The sequence below is a fragment of the Gossypium raimondii genome, chromosome 8 (genome assembly GCF_025698545.1).
Source record: "Gossypium raimondii isolate GPD5lz chromosome 8, ASM2569854v1, whole genome shotgun sequence".
Lineage (NCBI taxonomy): Eukaryota > Viridiplantae > Streptophyta > Magnoliopsida > Malvales > Malvaceae > Gossypium > Gossypium raimondii.
In genome coordinates, this window is record NC_068572.1 from 51,636,090 (window position 1) to 51,660,263 (window position 24,174).

At 31.3% G+C, this 24,174-nt stretch overlaps 2 protein-coding genes across 2 annotated transcripts; both read right to left on the reverse strand.

Annotated features, from left to right (window-relative positions):
* Positions 1-14,595: 14,595 nt before the first annotated feature.
* LOC105792028 (alcohol dehydrogenase class-3) lies at positions 14,596-15,597 on the reverse strand. The gene is made up of 3 exons (XM_012620388.2): positions 15,301-15,597; positions 14,892-15,217; positions 14,596-14,732 (listed from the first exon to the last, which is right to left on the reverse strand). The coding sequence occupies exons 1-3, from the start codon at positions 15,375-15,377 to the stop codon at positions 14,596-14,598; spliced, it is 540 nt and encodes a 179-aa protein (XP_012475842.2). The 5' UTR covers positions 15,378-15,597.
* Positions 15,598-21,870: 6,273 nt separating this feature from the next.
* LOC105792027 (phospholipase A1-Ibeta2, chloroplastic) lies at positions 21,871-23,669 on the reverse strand. The gene has a single exon (XM_012620387.2). The coding sequence runs from the start codon at positions 23,544-23,546 to the stop codon at positions 21,969-21,971; it is 1,578 nt and encodes a 525-aa protein (XP_012475841.1). The 5' UTR covers positions 23,547-23,669; the 3' UTR covers positions 21,871-21,968.
* Between the last annotated feature and the right edge of the window lie 505 nt (positions 23,670-24,174).

The window sequence follows — 24,174 nt, forward strand, 5'->3', positions numbered from 1 at the left end:
CTCAACTCCTATGACGACGGAGGGAGACAGGATGCGGTCACCAGGTATGTCTGCCCTTCTTTTACTGTTTCTCTTTTAACTATCGATTAATGAACACAAAAATCAGAAAAAGAAAGAAAAGAAAATGAAACTAATAACTAGCAAAATGAAAAAGAAAAGAAACCCAGAAATCACCTTTCGGTATTTCGATTTTTTTGTATTCAGAATGCGTCTGTGTGTAATACAAAGGGTTTTCGGTTCTTATATCCTCATTCGACAAAGAACCGAAAAGTCGAATAAAATAAATAACAAAAATAGAAAAAAAATCCTCATTGGTTTGTTCTCTACTGTGTTTTGTTTGCGTTCATAGTCGGCGTCTCGATGTCGGGGCGTGTACGTCTGGAGGCCAGCTGGGGTGTGCGTGGGGTGGAAGCTCGGCGCGTGCGTGGAGGCTACTGTTGCGGCGGCTGGAATTTCCAGAAACCCTGGGGTTTCTTGTGTTTCTATGTCTTGGGCTGATTTAGGTCGTTGGGTATTTAGGCTAGTGGGCCGAATTGGGCTGGTAATTTGGTTAGTTTAGGTTAAAAGTAATTCGGGCCACGTTAGGCCCATGTATTTGGACTGTAGACATTTAATTATTATTTTTGGTTTTTATTATTACGGGCCGGGCAAATATTGGGCCTTACAGGGACTAATTTGGAAACTCAAAGAATTTTTTGAAAAATAATAAAATTTTTAAAGCTGCAGGTTTCACACGGCTGTGTCCCAGCCCGTGTCTATACCCGTGTAACTCTCTCACTTGGGTCACATGACCAAGCCACACGCCTGTGTGCCAGACTGTGTATCCTTTCGAAATGGCCTCGCACGCCCTTTATGCTAGTCGTGTGTCTCACATGACCCAGTCACACGCCCGTGTGGAGTCAAAATGTACCTTTAACAACAAGTTTACCATTCCCTGTAAGCTTACACACTAAGCAACTCAAAAATCATTTGTTTTCAATCTTTCAAATCACAATCAAACACATTCAAAACATATCAAAACAATCATCCTAGGTGCCTAACCAATATACCCTCATAGGTACCACAATTATATCATCAAAACATATCAATAAACATCAATCGGATCCAATTTGTAAACATGCCAAATTCAATCTATGTTACCTATTTCATGTTCATTTAAACATTAACTTAATCATGCCATAATATGACCTCAAACAAAAACACATATTTATATGTATATAACCATCCAATATTAACTTATAATCTTATTTACAAACAATCCACAAAATGATTAATATTTAGACGCCCTAGGCACATGTCGACACAAAAAGAAAAATATCACCACGTTTGAGTTCAGGACCGTTGTTGGATGCTAAATCGACGATCAAAATTAAGTACCTAACCTGCGCACGGAAAACAAAACCGTACGCTGAGTAAAACTCAGTGGTATTTCTATAATCCGAATATTTAAAGATAAAACAATATAATATGTATAATAAAATGTTAAGCACAATTGAACATTTAAAACCATACAATACTAAATTTTCCATCACTTGCTATAGAAATAGCTTTTCACAATTTTAAACACATTTCAATTATGCAATTGCTTTATCCATACTATATTCAATTCACTATTCCACTTCATTTCTCATATCATTCCATTTCTATATCAATTATAAGAGTTTATTATTCATTTACCCCTATTAACATGACTCGGATTCGGACGGATACACGGAACCAACCAAAACACGCTAGTTTGGCACCCAATGCCTCATCAGATAATTCGAAGTAATAAATTGACACCCAGTGTCTCATTGGTTTTATCGAAGTAAATTGGCATCCAGTGCCTCATCGAATTAATCCGAAGTAGTAAATTGACACCCAGTGTCTCATTGACTCAAAGTCGAAGAAATCCAGGAACTTTTCCATTCCTATTGTAACACCCCTAACCCGTATACGTTGCCGTATTAGGATTACAAGGCATTACCGAATAAACACAGCCAATCAAGAAATATAATCAAGCTATCAATCATTCTAATTATCATTTATACAAATAGACCTATGCCATAGTCGAATCATTTAAATCAATCACATTGAACATTCAACCTAGAATATATATAAAACTAAGTTTAAACATAATGATCAAGCCATTTTTAACTAAACCGAAATTAAGCATAAGAAATAGACCATTAAAACATATTCTTTAATACCAAATTCAAAACGAAAAGAGACAAGCCATTTTCGCATGGCTCATATTTACATATAAAAAATAATTTAAACATATTAACTAGACTATACATGCCATAGGTTCGAGTTCAAAATATACAAAATACCAAGAACGATCGATAGTGTGATAGACTAAGTGACGATCCCGAACTCATAACGCGTCTCAAAATCTATAAACAAATAAACAAAACAATCAAAGTAAGCTTCTAAAACTCAGAAGTTTATAGCATATCCAAAATACATATTAACGATCACTTGTATTATCATTATATACATAAAAATTAAGTTATATACATCATCATTAATTGCATATATATATATATATATATATATTCCAAATATACTTATCGGCCACACTTGCCGAATGCACACATATATGTATATATACTTTAGTTCACATATGCCGAACGCATAGATATATATATATACTTACGAGACACAAAGATTCGAGCTTTTAAATGCTCTTCAAAAATATAGCAACAGATGTTCATATATTAATCCAATATAAATAACCAAATCATATACATATATATATTCAATGTATACAATCACTTAATTAAAACAGATTCAACGGCACATAGACGCTAAACTTATAGCTTGATTCGATCACCAAGACGTAGCACTGCTAGGTTTATAACTTTGATTCAAATCACCGGCACGTAGCCTGCTAGGTTTATAACCCGATTCAAATCACCGGCACGTAGCCTGCTAGGTTTATAACCCGATTCAAATCACCGCACATAGCACGCTAGGTTTATAACCCGATTCAAATCACCAAGACGTAGCACGCTAGGCGCTTAGCCCGAAAATCTCAATTTCACAGATACAAGGATGATTTCTCGTATATTTCTTAATAGCAACATACATTCATAACATTTATATATAATTCCCCATCTCAACTCTATCTCAAGAAAATTGGTAGTCCATGTTTGAATCATGCAAGCATTTAAAATTTATACTTTTAATTCAATGCAAATCTTAAACCTATGTATATATATATATATATACAATCAACCATGTATATCAATATATAATTCCATACCTAATTTCAATACATATACTTTTAAATTTTAGCTCATCAAATATATAATAGATGTACATTTATATTTATATATATATATATATATATATATATATACACTCATACTTAAAATTTATTATAAGAACATATACATATATGTAAGCATGCTTATTCAAATATATCATATATATATATAAATTATAATTCACATGTACATATCTATTTAAAACTTCTCTTACAATTATGGGTTACATAACTTCAAATAAATCCAAGAGTTTATACATATATATAGCTACATATATATATATATATTATACAATTCTTTAATTAAAATCAAGAATTTATACCTATGCAATATTCATACTTTAACTAATTTCAATAACTTTTATATATATATATATATATATATATATATCTAGCATTATATATATACATATATATATACATGCTTATTCGAATATCAACTATACTCTTATACATTTCTTACCTTTATTTCAACCCATAAATCTATACAAGATTATACTTTTATATTCGAACATTCTATATATATAAATATCATCCATACTTCAAAATTTACTCAATCAATATACTTTTAATTATAACTCAACTCCAAATACAATTAGTATACATGAATAAATATTAACATAATAAATTTTAATTGCTAATAGACTTACCTCGGATATCGTGGACACGATCGACTATTCGATTACTTTCGTTTTCCCGATCCAAATTCGTTTTCTTCGTTTCTTGATCTAAACATAATCAAATTTAACCTTTTTATTCATCAAAACATTCAATTAAGTTCAAAAATACATAAATGGAAAATTACCATTTTGCCCCTAACATTTTGCACATTTTGCAATTTAGTCCTTTTTGCACAAAACACAAAATACACAAAATTTTCCCATACCACACAAGAGCCGAATATTCATGGTTCTCATACAAGTCCACACATTGCATTTATTTCATATTTTAGTCCTTCAAAAATTTATTTTCACAATTTAACTCTAATTACTCAAATTCACTAAAAATTTAAAGACAAAACATGTTAATCTAACACATATATTTCATATTTCATCAACTAACATGACAAAACTCAAACATTCATCAATGGCACATTTCAAAATCATCAACAATTCACAAAATTAATACATGGGTTTTGAAGTATTCAAAGCAACGATCTCAAAAACGTAAAAATTATCAAAAACCGAAACAATTTCATACCTTAATTAAGCTAGTAAAGTGCTGAAACCCTAAATGCCATGGATGTTTTCTTTCTTTGCAACATTCGGCCAACAAAAGAGATGATAATGGCTTGTTTTATGTTTTGTTTTATTATACTATACATTATTTATTAATTTACTTATTTAACCTTTAATAATTAATAAACAAAACATATATAATAAGGTTATATTAGTCCTTTGCCACCCACTATCTATGTTTTAGTCTAATTGCATCATTAATCCCCCATTTTAAAAAGACAACAATAATTAGGTACTTTTAGATTTAACCCCTAAATTTTTATTTTAAGCGATTTAATCCTTTTATTTAATTGGACACTCAAATGACAAAATTAAAACACGAAAATTTCACACAATTAAATTCACACATAATAAACACACAAAATAATATTAAAATATTTTTTTGACTCGGACTTGTGGTCCCGAAACCACTATGTCCGATTAGAGTCAAAACCGGGTTGTTACACCTATGACATGCCATCTATATCCGACTCAGTCCAATACAATTAATAGGGTTTCAATTCATTTTCTAAATGCAACAAATATCCAATATTCAAATTTCACATTAATATTCATTTCAATTCAAATAATCAATATATTTATAATATATCATTTCAATCCATTTAATCAACTTTTAATTCAATTCAATTCAATGTCAAAGTGCCAAATACTCACCTCAACACTTGCCATATGTATTAAATCAAAAATACAACAATTAATAATTAGATTCGGATTATAGAAATACAAACCGGAAATTTCGAGTTATTCCTTGTCGACTTTATCTTTCCCCTTTTTAGTCGTGGATTCCAGTACGACGTTAGCTACGAAATTAAAACAATTAAAATTCATCAATACAACACAATTCCATCTCATATTTAATATTTCAATTTATACTCAATATTAACCTAAATTCCAATTTAGTCCCTAAACCGAGACTAACTTTATTTCTTTACAATTAATCTTATATTTTCATACAAATTCCACTTTCAACTAAATTTAACTCCTTAAATTTACTTAAATCCCTAAATTTTGATTTTTTCACAATTTAGCCCTATTACTCAAAATTTACAATTTATTTCACAATTTAATCATTTTTCGTTTCTAACTTAAAAATCTATCAATTTAATCTCTAATACTAAAATTATTCAACATAAACAACACGTAAAACTTAATAATTTCTAAAATTTTGACATGGTTCGGGTAGTATTTAATACCGGGATTCCAAAAACATAAAAATTACAAGAAAAGAGACTAAATTGACTAACCATTTGAGCTTGGAACTTTGAAACCCTAATTTTTCCTTCCTTCTTTCTTTTCTTTATTTTTCTCCCTGTTTCGTTTGGCTTTCTCTGTTTCTTTCTTTCTTTTCTATTTCTTTATTTATTTGTTTTATTATAATATAATATAATATAATATAATATAATATAATATAACATAACATAACATCACATCACATAATATAATATAACATAACATAACATCACATCACATAATATAATATAATATAATATAATATAATATAATATAATATAATATAATATAATATAATATAATATACTTAAATGTTAAGTAAATATATTTTATTATAATATATATTAAATTTTACATAGATTTTAAACTTATGCCTCCTCATTTAAGAAAAATGGCATAATTCCTCTTTAGTCTCTTTAATTTTCTTTAATCTATAATTCAACTTTCACTCTATATGCAATTTAGTCATTTTACCTAATTACTCTTAATTCAAGCAAATTCACCTAACCAAAACCTAATTAAGTACACAACTAACTTCGTAAAAATTTTTAATAAGTATTTTTGAGTCCGATTTATGGTAACGGAGTCTCAAAAATGCACTTTCCAACACTAATAACAAGTGTACTCAAATCCTGCGTTCCATTTAATCCGAATATTCAATACAAAATTATAACTTCAACAATAATTCATTTCGACAATAGAATAAATATATAATACCATTCATCAAATCAATATAATTATTAAAGTTTAACCGCATTTAACTTACAGGTTAAATTATAATATTTGTAAAAGTTTAGGGACTATTCCGCTAATTTTTTTCGTGAGTATCTACGGGATCTTGATCTAAAATATAAAATTACTCATTCATCAACATATATTTCAGTTCCAATCCATTTCACAATTAACATCCTTTAATTTTTTGAATTTACATAATTACCCCAAACTTTTACAACTTTTGCAATTTAGTCCATTAACTAGTTAATCTATCAAATGAACTAATTTTTTCTCAATTAATAATTTATCTAAATATTCTAGGCTATAATACAGCCCTTAATAAAATATAAATATAATATCAAACCCTAATATTTTAACCTTTTCACAATTTGATCCTAAAATCAATATTTAACAAAATCACTTTATAAAATCATCATACAACAAAATTAAAGCTCTAAATCCATGTTAGTCATCTAAAAATATTATATTCATCAATGAAAACTTTCAAAATAATAAAATCAAAAACTAAGATAAGACTTAGTTAGACTTAATTGTAACAATTTCAAAAACATAAAATTGTAAGAAAATGGTAAGAATTGAACTCACTTGAAGCAAAAATATGAAAAACCAGATTAATGGCTCTCCTATGGCGTTTTTGGATAGATAATTGAAGGTGAAATATATAGAAATCTTTAATATCCAATTTGTTTATTTTAATTTCACTTTATTTATAATTTTGCCATTAATGACTTTATTTTATTATTATTTTATTTCTTATGCCGCCTCAGCTATCCCATTTAGGTCTATTTATTCTTTAAGTCCTCCTTATTTACTAATTAATCCATTTAATCACTTGTTTCTTATAATTAGCAAGTTTTGCATCTTTTTCAATTTAGTCCTTTTAACTAATTAACTATCAAAACGTTAAAATTTTCCAACGAAAATTTAATACTGCCTTAATGAGACTTCGTAAATATTTATAAAAATATCTACGGCTTGGTTTATAGAAATGAGGTCTCGATACCTCATTTTCTAAAACCACTTGAACCTTGTCGAAACCATTTTATTGAAAACAAAAAAAAAAGTTTTAGGTTGTCGACTTAAAAAAGGAAAATTGGGAGTCGCCACCAATCTTTTAGTAAGGTGTGATTGGATCACCTAAAACGGCTTTGGTCTACGAATTCTTTTTTAAAACAAACGGGTCCGGAAGTCGGTTACGTATGAGGAAGGATTAGCACCCCCATTACGCCCAAAAAATTGGTACCTAGTTAATTAATTAATGTCTTAAGGTCGAAAATTTTAAAATAATCTTTTAAAAAACTAAAACGTTGCATATTAATACCCTTTTCAATTCAGAGAAGCAAAAATGCCACACCCAATACGCTAGGGCACAACATTCTAATTTTCCCCAAAATGAATTAGGTCAGAATAAAAGAACATCCACTCATCCAAGATTTAAGAAATCACACCCAATACGTTAGGGCACGATCCCTTTAGAATCCCAAACTCGGAATATTTCCTTTACTATTTTAAAAAAAATCTTCATTTCGAGAAATCAATGTGTCACATCCAATACGTTAGGACACAACGTGCTGAATTCCCAATAATGAGTTATTATTTTTGATTAAAGAAAAATGCTCGATCATTGGATTTAACGAAGAAAATCGGAACCCAATACGTTAGGGCTCAATTTCCTTGAAAATCCTTAATACGAGCATTATCTCAATCTTAGAAATTTTCTAATTTTAAATTTGAGTAAAAGATGATGTAACGTTATATTATACATACAAATGCTATAATAATAAATACAACGATAATAAATACATTAATAGCATAAAATAATATAAACAAATAAATAAACGAAATAAAAATAATAATCCATGACATGCAAAACATTAAATGTAAACACAATTATACCTCGAATGAGGAAAGCAAACAAAATAAATAAAATGAGAAGACATATAATACACACATGGAAATTATGAAGATATAGACTATAAGATTCATACAAAATATAATGCATTTATAAAAAGAAATATATAAATATATATTATAAAATTTGTGTAAAAAATAAATAGGTAGTTAAACATTTTCAAAAATAAATAAATAAAAATAGATATATACGTGTATATATATAAATATAAAAGAACATTCATTAGAAAAAAATAATATGTATACATGTACATATAAAATATCTATAGATTAAAAATAATTAAATAATATCTACATTATCAAAATTGAATAAAATAAATAAATATGTGTATATATATAAATATGAGAAAATATTAATTGAAAAAATATAATATGTACATATATATAAAAAATAATTATATACATATATAGATTATAAAACGATAATTACATATATACAAAAATGATAATAATTAAATTAATTAATTTAAAAATATTAAAAAACTATGAAGAAAACATGTACAAGTATACGTGTACATATTTACAAAAGTAAAACAAATTTTGAAATTAAAAATATAAAAGTATATATATTATAAAAAATGTTTGTATGTACATAAAAATAATAATTAAATAATAATAATAATAATGATGAGGAAGATGAGAAAATAAAATTAAAAAAACGAATTGCAAAAAACAAATAGTTAAAAAAAACTAAAATAACAAGAAATAAATGAAATTTAAGCAAAATAATGGGCGAAATCGCGACACGCGAATTACATGGAGGGCCAAATCGGAAATAATCCGCGGTGTCGTTTCGCTAGCATGATTTAAAACAGTTTTTTTAGAAAAAAAAACATTGTTTGCAGCATAGAAAAAAAAAGAAAACAAAAAAAAAACAAAGGCTCTCTACTAAGTTTTTTAACCCCAGCCCCCTAACGCCACCGTTCACTCTTGCCGATGCTCCGATTGCGACGGAGACGGCACAAATCCGGTGATTCCAACTTGAGGAGTAAGCCCTTTCCTCCTTTCTTTATATTTTAAGCTAAAATAAATAAAGAGATAAAGAAACTAAAAATATATATACATCTATGTATAAATGAAAAATAAAAGAACGATAATCCTCAAGGTAATATAGAGAGAAAAAAACCTTTGTATTCAAAAAGAAAATTTTCCTTCTCTCTCTTTTCAGTCTCCTCCCTTTTTACAATGTTTCAATGGCTTTATATAGCCATAATAATAAAAAAATATAGAAATAAAATCTTGTTTACATTGATTTTATTCTCAATCTTTTGATTTCTTTCCATTACATTGATTTGATTCTCAATCCTTTGATTCCTTTCCATTATTGTTTTGCTTCCTTTTTTTGTGCTGATTTGCTATGCAGGTGAAGATTCAGCTGAAATTCGGAGGGCAAGGCTAGGTGGCTGCGGTGCAAGACTCATCCCAGAAACCCTAGGGTTTCTGATATTGTGTTGGGCCATTGCTTTAGGCCTCTGCTTATTTCGGGTTTTGGGCTACATAGGCCCGTTGTAATTTGGGCCCTTTAGACCCGGGCCAAAAATAGGGTATTACAAACCTAATAATTCATTATAAAACATAAATTTCCTATTCAAAAATCTTTCTAAAACCACATTTGACTCGTAAATACTAAATAATAAAATTTACGAGCTTACTCATCGGATTTGGTGGCCTCGAATCACTATTTTCGACACCACTAAAAAAAATTAGGCTATTACAGAGATTGTTAGAATTGAGTGTCCCGAATCATTTTTTAAATAAAATACAGTGGTAAAATAAAATAAAAGTAAAATCCATATAGAACTACACTTATTTTATTTTATTTTGGAATAAGGTTTTTTAAACCTTATTAAACTCCATCTATTTGATATTGATTAGAATAAGATATTTCAATCTTACTACACTCCTTCTATTAGAATATGATTTTACAAGCCTATAAATAGACATAAACTACTCTTGTAATTATTCGAATTCGATATAGTGAATTATCTTCTCCCCTACTTGTGTTTTTTTCCCGAAAGGGTTTTCACGTAAAAATCTGTGTGTTCTTTATTTTTCTTTCTCTTTCCTTTGTGATACATTGTCATTATCGACATTCTATTTTTCACAGATACCATTTGAGAGAACGGAGTTAGACACAACACCAGGGATAGCTCACGAACTTTTTAATTTGAGATAGTCAAAGCTTCAAAATGTAGTTGAGAGGAAATTTGTTGTTCTAATAAAAGATTTCTCATATTAACATCACCTCAATAAAGTATAAGAAAAGGTTGGATCGTATTAATATGTTTCATACTTCTTAACTTTATTCGTAGGTGGAATTGAGATGATCCATACTTTGAAGAGTATAGGGAAGAAGGAGATCTTGATAATTTTAATAATATAAATTCAAATTGAAATTATGATAAATAGTACATGTTAAAAGTTAAAGAGGAATAATCCAATAAATATGAAATGTTAGAGCAATTAGATAAAGTGTATGTGGTTTTTATTGCTTTTGTTATTTTTATTAGTATCCATATTATCGACTACTTTCTTGGACTAACATATTACATATGACTATTTGATTTCAATTTTTGTTATTTGTTTAGATTGTTGTTATCGTTTTAATATTACTTTTTCAAAAATAAATTATGTAACTATGTAATTACAATTTGTACCACCAAATATGACATAGGGAATTACGTTATAATTATACTCCATCAACTAAACACGACTAGAGAATTATAATTCTTTGTAATTACAAGAGAGTATAATTAGTACATTGATAATTGTACTTTCATTCAATTACTCTGTGCTGTCCAGCTAGACCCTTAATATTAGCATGTGTGTATATAACACAAATTCATTTCATCTATTATATAGGTGAAAAAAAGTCAAAAAATCATAATCTAGGGGAGGTCAGCAATTCGAACCACCAATCAAAGCATATGTAGTTAGCCCAAGTGGTGTCATGGTTGCAATGTATAGGCTACATATGTCTTGGTTGGTGGTTCGAATCCCTGCAGATCCATCCTCCATAATTAATATTAAGCATAATAATACGTCTCTCGTGAGCTTGTTGGTACCTATCTCCACAAACTGAGGTGACCCCCTCTGTAAACCGTACAACAACTCTCCACGAAGGCGAAAGACAAAACCGTGACACAGAGACGATATCTTCAAAATAAAAATATAAAAATATTTTTTAAGTGAGTAGTTATCTTTAGATAGTTAGTTATTCAACAAATATACAATTAAACTTTAAAATTTCAAAAAAAAAAAAGGGTTCCTTCGATAAAAAGAGTATTTATCTTTTAATAACTAGTTTTAATTAAAATTAAAAAAATTAAATTCACTTCACTTTATTTAATTCATTTAATCGGGGTGAGATAAAGTGTACCAACCATTTTATTATAACAAATATATTTATAATATAAATAATAAATGAAACTAGTTTATGGTAAAATATAAATATGAAAAATTAAAAATATAAGTTTTTAAGTTTTATCGTGTATATATTTTTTATTTTTCAATATTAAAGATATAAAATGATGAGCATATTTAAAATAGTCTAATTTACTTTGTAAAGTGAGAATATTTTTGTTTTGAACTGAACGATACCCAATTATTGTGTGACTTCAACTCAATCAATATTTTTATAATAAATATAAATATATACTTACTATTAATAAAACCTTTTAAATTTTTTAGTTTTTTTTAATTTTCAATGTATAATAAGATATTAATGATAAGTGGATAGTGAATTGATAAGAATAATTTTCTTGGGAGGGGTGGTTTAAGGTTATGTGAGACTAATGAAATATTTGCTAATTGCTAGCTGTAAGCGTGTAACTAAAAAGAAATGCCATTGACATTTTGGATCATATATTCTTTGACTTCCTATTGGTTTATAAAAATTTCTTAAGTTTTGAAAATTAGTATTAGTAACAATTTCTTTTAATTAGACCAGATTATATTTTTATATTTTCTCACCCATTCAACCTCATAATCAAAATTTAATAAAACCTTTGACTAATATTGACATCATACTTTTGATAATTATAAATATATAAGTTAAATATATATTATTGTTATACATTTTTCTTAGCATTTCGTTAGAATAGTTTATCACCACAATAATGGGTGATGCATAGCTTTGTCACAATTTTTTAGTATCATTCGTGTATCATTTCTAGCGGATCCACACAATCCATAAAATATATATTGGGAAGAGCTTTTGACAACATTTACCAATCCATCACATCCATCATACACCTTATTTAGTCTCATCCATGTTAGCTCTAACAATGCCCTAGGCTGACACAAGCTACATTATCACTACACATGGGGAGAGGATAACTTAATGGTTGGGTTCCACGTTCAACCCCCATCCCCTTATAAATGCCTCTTTCTAGGTTAAAGAAAGGAACAACTTGACTCTATAAAAACCTTTCCCATAAGCTTCCTAATATAGTGGCTTTTTGCACCACCCTTCATGGTGCGAACTACCCTTATCCTAGAGGCTTTCCTCTCCTTCACAGTATGAACTACCATTACATTGTTTATGGAAATTAGCAAAAATCTATGTCTCTATCCCTTAAAGGCTATAGACACTAAAAGTAAAAAGGTCGAGTGCTCCCTAAGGTTCGAACCGAGATAGATTCAAGAAATGTGTTCAACCATCCCACTTGTTTGCAACCTCCACAATGGAGTACATGTAACGCCCCAAAAATTTATTAGTTTTAATTTGTGCAAGCCAATAATTTAATTTGGTCTAGTGGATAGGTGTTGGGTGTGTGTGTAGGGTTTTGGGTTTGAGCTATTTTCCTTGAATTTTGTTAATTTTGACTCAATTTCTATCCCTGATCTTTCGGCTTAAATCTTATTTCCGTGCAAGTTATGATAGAATGAGCCTGCTAGTTTGGTGGTAAGACATTTGTTAGCTTACCTCTAGGTTCATACAACCACCCATATCATGTTTTTTTTTTCTTTTCTCCGTGACTGCTGAAATTGTTATTCTTTGTTCCCTTCTTTCTTGATTTCATTTCCTTCTTTTTGGACTATTCTTGAATACCACCATTGGTTTGGTTGCGTGGATCGTATTCTATTCTCAGTGTAAGTTTCATTTGAATACTCTTTTGGTTTTTTATTATTGTTCTAGTTCTAGTTAGTTTTTGGGCAAGGTGAGATTGTTGGTATATTTTAAATTCAAAGTTTTGATTAGTATCTTGTGACTTTTGATTAGGTGAAAGGTGCAAAAATTAGAATTTTCCAGCGGAATAGTTACGATTTTCGACATTGTTTCGGAGAAGTAAGTGTTTGAATTTCATATGAGGGGCTAAAAGTTGAGTTATAGATGTTAATTTTATATGGTTTCGATAGTTCATTTGTGAGATTTGATGAATGATTGTAGGTTTCGGAGTGCATAGTCATGTGGGTTTTCAAATGGACAATCATGTGTGTGATATAACCCAAAAGGCGTGTCGAAAATTCAAAAAAAATGACAGAACTAGGTTGTTTTTCGAAGTTGCCTTGTGTCAGACGGCCATGTGTGATTTTGCAGCCCGTGTGGCTTGGCCGTGTGCTCCACATTGTCATGTGAAACTTTGCAGACTGCGTGGGTAAGCCGTGTGGACCACAAGAGCTAGTTTTTTGGGCTGTGTGGGCATTTTTGGCTAGTTTTTGGGCCCGATTAGGGGTTGTTGGAGGGATTCAAAATTTGGGAATTAATTATTCTACTATTAAATAAATCAATTTAGGGTCTGTTTCATTGACAGTAAAATGTTTTCCGGAAAATGATTTCTGGAAAATATTTTACTTTTCTCAAATGATTTCTTGGAAAATATTTTCGGTGTTTGATTGAATCATGTAAAATGTTTTCCATTGTTTGATGATTTCTGAAAATATTTTCCGGAAAAGTTGTTTTTACATATATTAATATATATTAATAAATTTTATATTTTAAATTGTTTTTACATATATTGCAATGATTTATTTATAATAATACTCAATTATTAAGCTACAATATTAATCGTTATAAATTGAAAAAACTAATATCAAATAAATTATTTATAATTGTGTTAAAAAACAAGTATTGAATAATTATAAATTGCTTGAAACCACAATGAGTACTAGAAATAATATTATCAAAATACATAATTAGTAATACACCACATAGTAACAACATTGTCCAAGTGCATAGGACTTCATAATATTTTTAAAAGGCAGCTCAAAATATATATGCATAGGACTTCATAATAAACAGTATAAACAAATTTCTACGCAAGATGCATATTTGACACTTACAGCAAGACCAATAGTCCCAAGGCCAAAAATAGCAACAATGGCCCCTGGTTCAACTTTGGCTGTGTTCCAAACTGCTCCAAGTCCTATCCAACACCAAAGTATGTATGAAATGAAAGTTTTGTACAAAGGCATCACAAAACCAATAATATATATACAGTCAAATAAAAAAAATCCAATTGCTATATGATTGTATATGCAATTACAGATTCATAAAATGAAGAGAAAGCTAAACAAGCACTTACCAGTTGGAACACCATAACCAATAAGGCATACTTTGTCTAAAGGAGTCTGTGGATCAATCTTTGCAACACTAACATCATGTACAACCGTGTACTGGCTAAATGTTGAGGTGCCCATGAAGTGGTAGATAGGTTTCCCATTAATTGAGAAGCGGCTCTTACGATCATTCATCATGACTCCAGCTCCAGTGGCTGTCCTAACTTTGCCGTATAGGTTAGTCTTACCTGATTTGCAGAACTTGCATTCTCTGCACTCTGCCTGGTAACAAGGGATGACATGGTCACCTGGTTGAACTTCAGTTACACCTTCACCAACACTTTCTACAATTCTGCACTCAAAAATTCAAACATTTCTCACTCTTTACCGACCAAGAGGCTTATAAACTGTAAGAACTAAAAGGAAAAAACATACCCAGCAGCTTCATGTCCAAGAATGCACGGGAATAGACCCTCAGGATCCATAAAAAGGTAAATCAAGCATGACATCATAATTAAACAGCTAATTAGAAAAATATCAAAGAAGAAAAGAAAAACTAGAACCAGATCAAACTAGGTGTTAGCACTGTCACTGCAAGAGGATACACAAAGAACATCAAATTATATTCTTATCAATAGTATCTCACTCCAATTCGAAGTTAACATCAAAAGAGTAATGAAATCAAAAACATTATACACATATCTTTCCTATTTTAAATCAATAATACGAAATCAGCAAAATACTCCCATTTAGCATGGAATTTCCACTTTTTATTTGTTCCTAGCAATCAAGTTTATATGGCATTTTTTGAACCAAAAAAAAAAATCATTATCCTACTGAAAAAGTAGTGTTCATTAGGATGGAAAAGCAAATAAAGCTAAAATAATCCCTTTTTTTTTCATTCATCTTAAACAGCTCCTTGTTCAAGATAAGCAATTGGCACTGATATATTTTGCAAACCAAAAAAGGAAACATGTAGATATAGAAAATGGAAATGAAAAGAAAACGGAAAAACCTTTCCGCTCCAAGTGTAGGCATCAGTGTGGCAGAGAGCAGTGAAGAGAATCTTGATCCGAACCTCACCGGCTTGTGGAAATGGAAGGAAATGAAGGAATGAAGGTATTAGAAGGCAGGAGAGAAAACGAAAAATGTCTTACCGAAATTAAGGGCGTAAGACATTTTCCCCAAATTTGTAATTGGTTTTCCCGTGTTGCGGAATTGGTTTTACAAAAGGAAAATATTTTCCTCCTATCAAACACTGGAAAATGTGTAAAACCAATTCCGGAAAATATTTTCCCCCTATCAAACACAGCCTTAATCTTTTTACTATTAAAAAGAATCAAATAATGTCAAATTTGAATTATGTTAACATTAACTATTTAACGGAGTTATATTTTGAAAGCTTTTTATGATATTATTTTATTGGGTATTGAACTGCAAATGAAAAAAATATTATTTTTAGGGTAAATTACACCAACAATCACTCAACTTTGAAGTAGCTGACAAAACAGTCACTCAGGTTTCAATTCAGTCACTCAACTTTCGAAAAATAATAAAATAGTTACTAACGTTATTGAAAAGTGACAAATTAGTCACTCATTAACATTTTCCATCATAAGCTTAAAGGGATAGCTGACGTGGCCAGTTAACTTGCCACGTTAGACGAGTAGTCAAAGGGTCAAAAAGAAAAGAAATATTATTGGTTTAGGTAAAAAGAAGAATATGAGAAGAAATGGAGAAGAAGAAGAAAATAAGAAGAGAAAATGGAGGAGCTTCGTACTAGTGATTCCAAGGGTCAAAATCCAGGAACTCAAAGACGACTACGCTTCCACAACACCAACGCCTCCATGGCCAACTCCTTCTACTACATCATGATTGCCGAGGTTCCCACCATAGCTATTAACCTCATTGAAATTGAAGTTAACTCTTTCATCCTCAACAACAAGTTCACCGCATATTGACTGACCGGAGGAGTAATCACCGGAGACAAATAAACTTGACTTTGTATCACAGTCGCACCAATCTTAAACCCTAGAACCACAGTGAAACTGACCCTAACGTCAACATTGCCATCGTTGATTTCGCCTAATAAAAATGATTCTTCAGTAACATTTTCCATGTAAATCTCCGAGAAGCTATAATCTTTCTTTACTTGAAAGATTGAAACTTGTTCATGCATTGAAATTCCCAAGCAATGAAAGAGCCAAAACCTCCTAGACATCTACAAAATTTGTGAAAAAAGCTGTATCTGGGAACCTACTGGAGGTAACTTGTAATACCCTTAACCCTTATTCGTCACCGGAACTGGGTTACAAAGCATTACCAAACTTTACAAATTAAATACGAACATTTCACAACCTTTGTTACACATTTTAAGAATCAATCATATAACACTCATATTGTCCCTTAGATGGACCCTCGATGCCCAATATTCACCTTAGAAGTGAATTAGGACTAAACCGGGTACTCAGGAAATTTTTCCCAAAATCTCAAAAATTTTCTTAGAAGCAGGGGACACACACCCGTGTGGCTGGCCGTGTGAGCACACCCGTGTCTTAGGTCATGTGGTATTTGAAGTAGGGTACACGGTGGCGTCCCCAGCCCGTGTAACTCTCTGACTTGCAATACATTTAAGTGCAGGGGTTACACGGCCGAGCTATACGCCCGTGTGCTAGGCCGCATGTAAAAACCTGGGCATTCTGTTTGAAATTTTAAGGTATAGGGGACACACGGCCAAACCACACGCACATGTGGCTGGCCGTGTGAGCACACCCATGTCTTAGGCCATGTGGTATTTGAAGTAGGGTACACGGTCGTGTCCCCAGCCCATGTAACTCTCTAACTTGCAATACATTTAAGTGCAGGGGTCACACGGCCAAGCCACAAGCCCGTGTGCTAGGCCGTGTGTAAAAACCTGGGCATTCTGTTTGAAATTTTAAGGTCTAGGGGACACACGGCCAAACCACACACCCATGTGCCAAGCCGTGTGTCACACATGGCTGAGACATATGCCCGTGTCTCTGCCCATGTGGACGAAAATATGTCATTTTAAGGCCACTTTTCTCACCCATTTTGACATTAATTTGCACTCAATATTCACATACACCAATCTATCCCAACCAAGCAATCAATACAAGCTAAAACATGTTCTCCACATGACATAACATCACAAATATTTCAAGTACTTATACTTACCTATTTAACTCATTTCATTGATTTATCAAATTCTACTACTAATTACATACATACAAACATTTAAGATTCACAACCACAATTGAAACTATTTCATTGCCAAACCAACCCTATACATGCCATATAAACCAAAATTTATATTGCAAAAACTACCGGATTAAACTGGATAGTGTAGCTTGATGTGTTGATTCGATCTCCTGATTACATGTTAATCTACAAAAACATTAAATAACACGAGTAAGCTTAATGAAGCTTAGTAAGTTCAATAGGTTAAACATTGATTTTACCGAACTTAATATAAAAAATTAAATTGTAAATAAATCATACATTTTTCCCTGTCAATTACAATATAATCATTAAACACACTTCCTTCAGATCAATATCAATAATAATCTATAAATCTTTTAATTCAATCACATAAGTCTTTTACCATTTCTTTCTGAATCGAAGAACGGCTTACGGATATGAATACATCATTCTTTTTGTGCCATAGTCCAACTATGGTCTTACCCATGTATTGTCATAGCCCTGCCATGGTCTTACATTTGTAGTGCCATAACCCAGTTATGGTCTTATCATCAGAATGCCATAGCCCAGCTATGGTCTTACACATATATATATACTGCCATTTTAAACATTCAATTTAATTTTCATACTTTTACAATAAGTTTAATTTCAACAACAAAATATGAATAAATATATTATACCATTCTTAAATTAACACATAATCATGAAAGTTTAACCATATGAACTTACCTAGGTTAATTTGTAAGACTTGCAGTAGTTTAGAGACTATTATGCTATTTTCTCTTTTTCACATTTGTCTACAGGCTCTTGATCTATAATGTAAAATTATTCATTCATTAGCACATGTTTCAATTCTAATTCACTTCACAATTTATACCCCTCAATTTTCAAAATTGCACAATTACCCCAACTTTTATAATTCTTGCAATTTAGTCCCTCACCAATTGGCCCATCAAATAAGCTAATTTTTCTCAAGTAACACGTTACCTAAATATTCTAAACTATTACACAGCCTTTGATACATAGAAATTTAATAGCAAACCCTAATTCTTTAGTTCTTCACAATTTAGTCCTAAAATCAATTTCTATTGAAATTACTTGATAAAATCATCATATAACAAAATTAAAGCTTCAATTCCATGTTAATTCATCATAAAAATCTAGCACTCATCTATGGTAACTTTGAAAATTACCCAAGAAATCAAAAACTAATGAAATAGATAGTTGGATCTAGTTGTAAAAGTCTTAAAAACACAAAAATTTCAAGAAAAGAGTAAGAATTGAACTCACATGTAGCAAAATATGAAAACCAACTTCTTAAGGGTTATTCAATGGTGTTTTTGGCTGAGAATTATGAAGAAATGTCTAGAAATCCAATTTAGTCCCATTTTTAACTATTTAATTTTATTTCATTTCCAATTTTACCCCTTGTTCACACTAATTCTTTGATTTTTCTCTGCTTATGCCACTCAAGCCTTCCACTTTGGGCTAATTTGACCTTTTAGTCCTCCCTTATTAAACACTTAAGCTATTTAATCATTTTAGCAAATTTTACACCTTTTTCAATTTAGTCATTTTTAATTAATTAACTATCAAAACGTTAAAATTTTCTAACAAAACTTTAAGACTATCTTAATGACACTCCGTAAATATTTATAAAATAGTTGCAGCTCGAGTTATAAAATCGAGGTCTCAATACCTCGTGTTCGAAACCACTTACCTAATAAATCCTTCTAAAACACAAATCACTAATTCAAAAATATTTCTAAAATCACACTTAACTCATAAATAATAAATAATAAAATTTGCAAACTCACTCGTTGGACTTAGTGGTCTTGAACCACTGTTTCCGACACCACTGAAAATTGGGCTGTTACATAACTAGCTTCTTTTAGGTCAAGTTCCTGAAAAAGGAACACTCCATTTTAGCATGGACAAGGTTGAGGTACTTAGTTCTGGTGAATATAGCTAAAGAAGAGCTTAGGTTTTGAGCTAAAAATGATTTAGGGTGTACAGATTTTAGGGTCTTGAATGTGTTGAAATGCTGCTTGGGGTCAAGTCTTTTTGAGTCAGAATCTTTTGTGGCGCCAAAGTCAGGGGAGTCGAAGCCTTCCAACATTGTTTTACACACAAAGGATTCAAATGCAAAGCACTTATGGCTTTCTCTTGCAAAAATAGCTCCAGGTTCAATAGTTTTAGCACTTGCATCAAGATGGCTATGGTAGGAACCCTGATGATCAAGATGTGGCGGAGGGCGTTGGCCATGGAGGAGTCGGTGTCGTGGAAGTGTAGTCGTCTTTGAGGTCCTGGATTTTGACCCTCGGGAATCGCTAGTACGGAGCTCCTTCCATTTTCTCTTCTTTTTCTCCATTTCTTCTCTTATTCTTCTTTTTCTCCATTTCTTCTCTTATTCTTCTTTTTCTCTTGCTTTTCTACTGTCCAAACTTTTTAAATGGGGTTGTTTAAATGACAACTAGTACATCGTCAAATGTCATGTCACTTTTTGTTACATCTGTAGCGAAAAATTATTAAAATTAGGATTGTTTTGTTATTTTTCGAAAGTTGAGTGACTAAATTGAAACCTGAGTGACTATTTTGTCAGTTACCCCAAAATTGAGTGATTGTTGGTGTAATTTAACCTTATTTTTAAACAGTAAATATTAACTCTATTAAAATTTGATCTTATTTAATTCATTTTATTATTATAAGAAATAAATTAATTCATTTAAAAATAAAAAAACATTTAATCCAGGTATACTTCACAAGTATTTTCAACTTAAGTTTTGAATACTTCATGTATATATTTATAAAATAAAATAGCAAAAATGTGAGATTCTTTGATAAGTCTAAAAATCCAAATTCAGTTTAGTGTAAACTTAGTAAGAAAGACACAAAATAGTCAAAATTTACGTAATATATGCTAAAAATAATTTTATTGTACATCAAGGATGAGAGAAAATATTAAAATTAAGATATTATTATAAGATATTATATTTTAAAAATATGGTATATTATTATATATCTTTTAGACATATATAAAATATATTTTAAGAAATAATATATTATAATAATATTCTAATAGAAAATCTGGAAGATACCGTAGCAAAGTCGATTTGATTTTCCCTCTACTACAAACATAACCTACATGCAAACCAAAAAATCATCAATCAACCAAAAATATTTTCAGAACCCAAAATCCTTGGGTCCAAGATACTTTTCGACCTAACTTTTATGATTTAAAACTTTTGAAAAATAATAAACAACCACAAACATTTTTCTTTTTGAAAATTAAATACAACTTTTCAAGAAATAAAAATGAAAGAGCTGTCGATGAAATTGACTCATTGGATCTCTCGGAGAAGGATATAATCTCCAAACATATTAGAAGAAAAAAAAACTAAGGCATGAGTAACATTAATAATAAAGCTGCCTCAAGATTTTCATCCTCCTAAAAGGATCTGCAGCTTGAAGTAGGATAAAGCTTATAATTTTACACAATAATTTATCTAAACCATATTTAAAATTGAAAATTGAAATTTCAAGGAAGCTATTGAAGATTTTGACGGGAAATAAAACTCATTTGCTCAACCCTTTTCCAATATTTGAGATTAGTTAATTATATTCTTGGTTTTCTTTTTATAGTATCACATATTAAATTATTTTATTCATAATTTACTATTCTCAAACATCCATTATATTATCATAGTTTTGACACTTTGGTTTAATTAAAATTAATTAAGAATTATTAAAGATTTCCTTTTGTATCAAGGGGAGGTCCTTTCGAGCTAGACAAGGCAATTGAGCACTATATTTCATGTATCTGCAATTTCTTTTTTACATTACAGTTTTGCTATCACATATATATATATATATGCATGCTTAGCTTATCGAGAGGGACTAGGCAAACAACTAACCATAGAGATGCTAAAGCTATCCCTTCTTTCAAGGTTCAAGCTCAAGGCTTCGTCAGTGTACAATTGTTTCACATTTGATTTTTGGTTGTCAATCAATTTCGCTAAACTTCTCTTCGCATTTGATCTAAAGGGGCATTCCATTGAGAGGAACCCATCCACCAGGTGTAGGTAAGCTTCCAAATCATGACAACATGCCACATCAGCATTTGGTTTTAGATAAGGTGACATTTTAGTATCAACCTTTAGTTCTGTACCGACATGTGAGTATGCCCATGGATTGTTGTTTTCAAGCATGTTGAACACTCTAGCAAAACTTTCATTTCTTTGTTCTTCTTTAAGTTTATCTGGATCTTGTTTTAATCTTCCGTCAATGAATACACCTGGAACTTTAGTGATTAAATCTTGATTGTTTACTATTCGTAACACCTTAACATTTTTCTCATTAAGTCGATTGGCAAAGCCTTTATTACCTACTCGAGGTCCTCCAAAGGAAAACACAGCCATCGGGGGCACTTGAGGCGCACATGAACTTATTTCATCGGCAACTAAAAGAGACAGTGCCGCACCAAGGCTATGCCCAGTGATTGTAATGCTAAGGTTCTCTCCTTTGTATATTTCAGTTAACCTTTGAACTTCATCAACCACTGATTCAGCCAAGCTAGGGACGTGAGCTCCGGGTGTTTTGTGCAAGCTCAAGAATCCACATCCAACCTTTTGGGTCGGGTCATCGGATTCAGAGATTTCAACCAGTTGAGCCCTAAAATTCTCCGTCCATTCCAAGCACGTAGCGGTTCCTCGTAAGGCAATGACAATATCCCTCCTTCCCATGCGTTGAATCTCCCTCTTATCATCACAAACCGCTACGAACCCTATCCAACTAGACTGTTGAGTCATCCACCCAAGGTTGGGAGCCACGTCGTCCACCCATTGCGGCAAACCGACCGATGAGGTGGCATAAAGGCTCTTGGTCACCTTGTAAGACCGTTCAGGCAACGACACATGTCTCGGTAAGGGAGCCTCGTCGGCTGACATGGCGGGATTGGAATGGAAACAATGGTAAGCAGCCTGAACAAATTCCCCATATCGAACCACTTCTCGCCTTAGATTCTCATCGAGCGGGTCGAGCAAACCAGACCAATCATGGCAACCGTGATACTCTCTCCAACGAGAGCCGAGGTTGTTCCTTGGAGAATATTCCATGGTTTTGGATAAAAGCCGCTGAAGCCTATTTAAATTACGCGGAGACATGTCGTCAGCGGCACTCATTTCAGGCCAAATCCTCGAAAGATTAAGCCTTTCCAGTAAAACCTTATCTTTAGTCTCCACCGACCCATTACTGCATCCTTTCACAACTCCTTCTGGGCCGGTTTGGTTTGTTTTCTGGAGGAGTTTCTCAAGGTTGGATAGGTGCTGCCGAGTCGACGATGGTGCTGCTGATGAAGAAACAACTGGGTTTAGAGTTGAGTTGTTGCACATGAAGCTTGCATGTTTGGGATGAAAGACGTGCAAGTTTGGAGCGGGAAGAGTCGAGCTTATTCCGGTGTGCATTGGGATTAAACTGTGAATAAATAAACGGAAACGGTGTCCGGAAAAATGAAAGATTAGCTAAAACTGTGGAACAGCAAAAAGTGTTAGTCTAAGGCCTAAGTGGGATGATTGCAGATGCATGAGTATATATAGACCAAAAATTCCAAGGAATACCCATACTTGATTCCATAATTACAGAATGACAAATATTACTGTTTCCCCATTTTCTTAGAAAAGTCGATCAATTTGACAGGAATTTGACGGAAAGAGCCTTTGGGATTTGCCTGGTGAGTTAACTATAAGCAAGGGTGTTTTTTTTAGTTTTCAGTTCTGACCCTTTTGTTAGTTGACAATGCTTTTACTTTAGTTATTTTATTTAGACTTTTGTGGCAAATGGTAGTACTTTCGTGTACGAGTTATAAATAAAGTCAAGGGAACTACGATTCTGTTTTCTTACCAACAATTATTTTATAGATTTTAATCTAAACTAAGAAAGTTTGGGATATTTTTATTATTAAACCAATAAGTTTGTGTTTTATTTTTGTTTCCAATGTCATCTATGAGGTAACTTGTTTGCCTCACCTCACCTCTCCTCTCATTTTCAACTTTTATTTCTTTTTCCTAAAGTAACATAATATTCAAATTTACA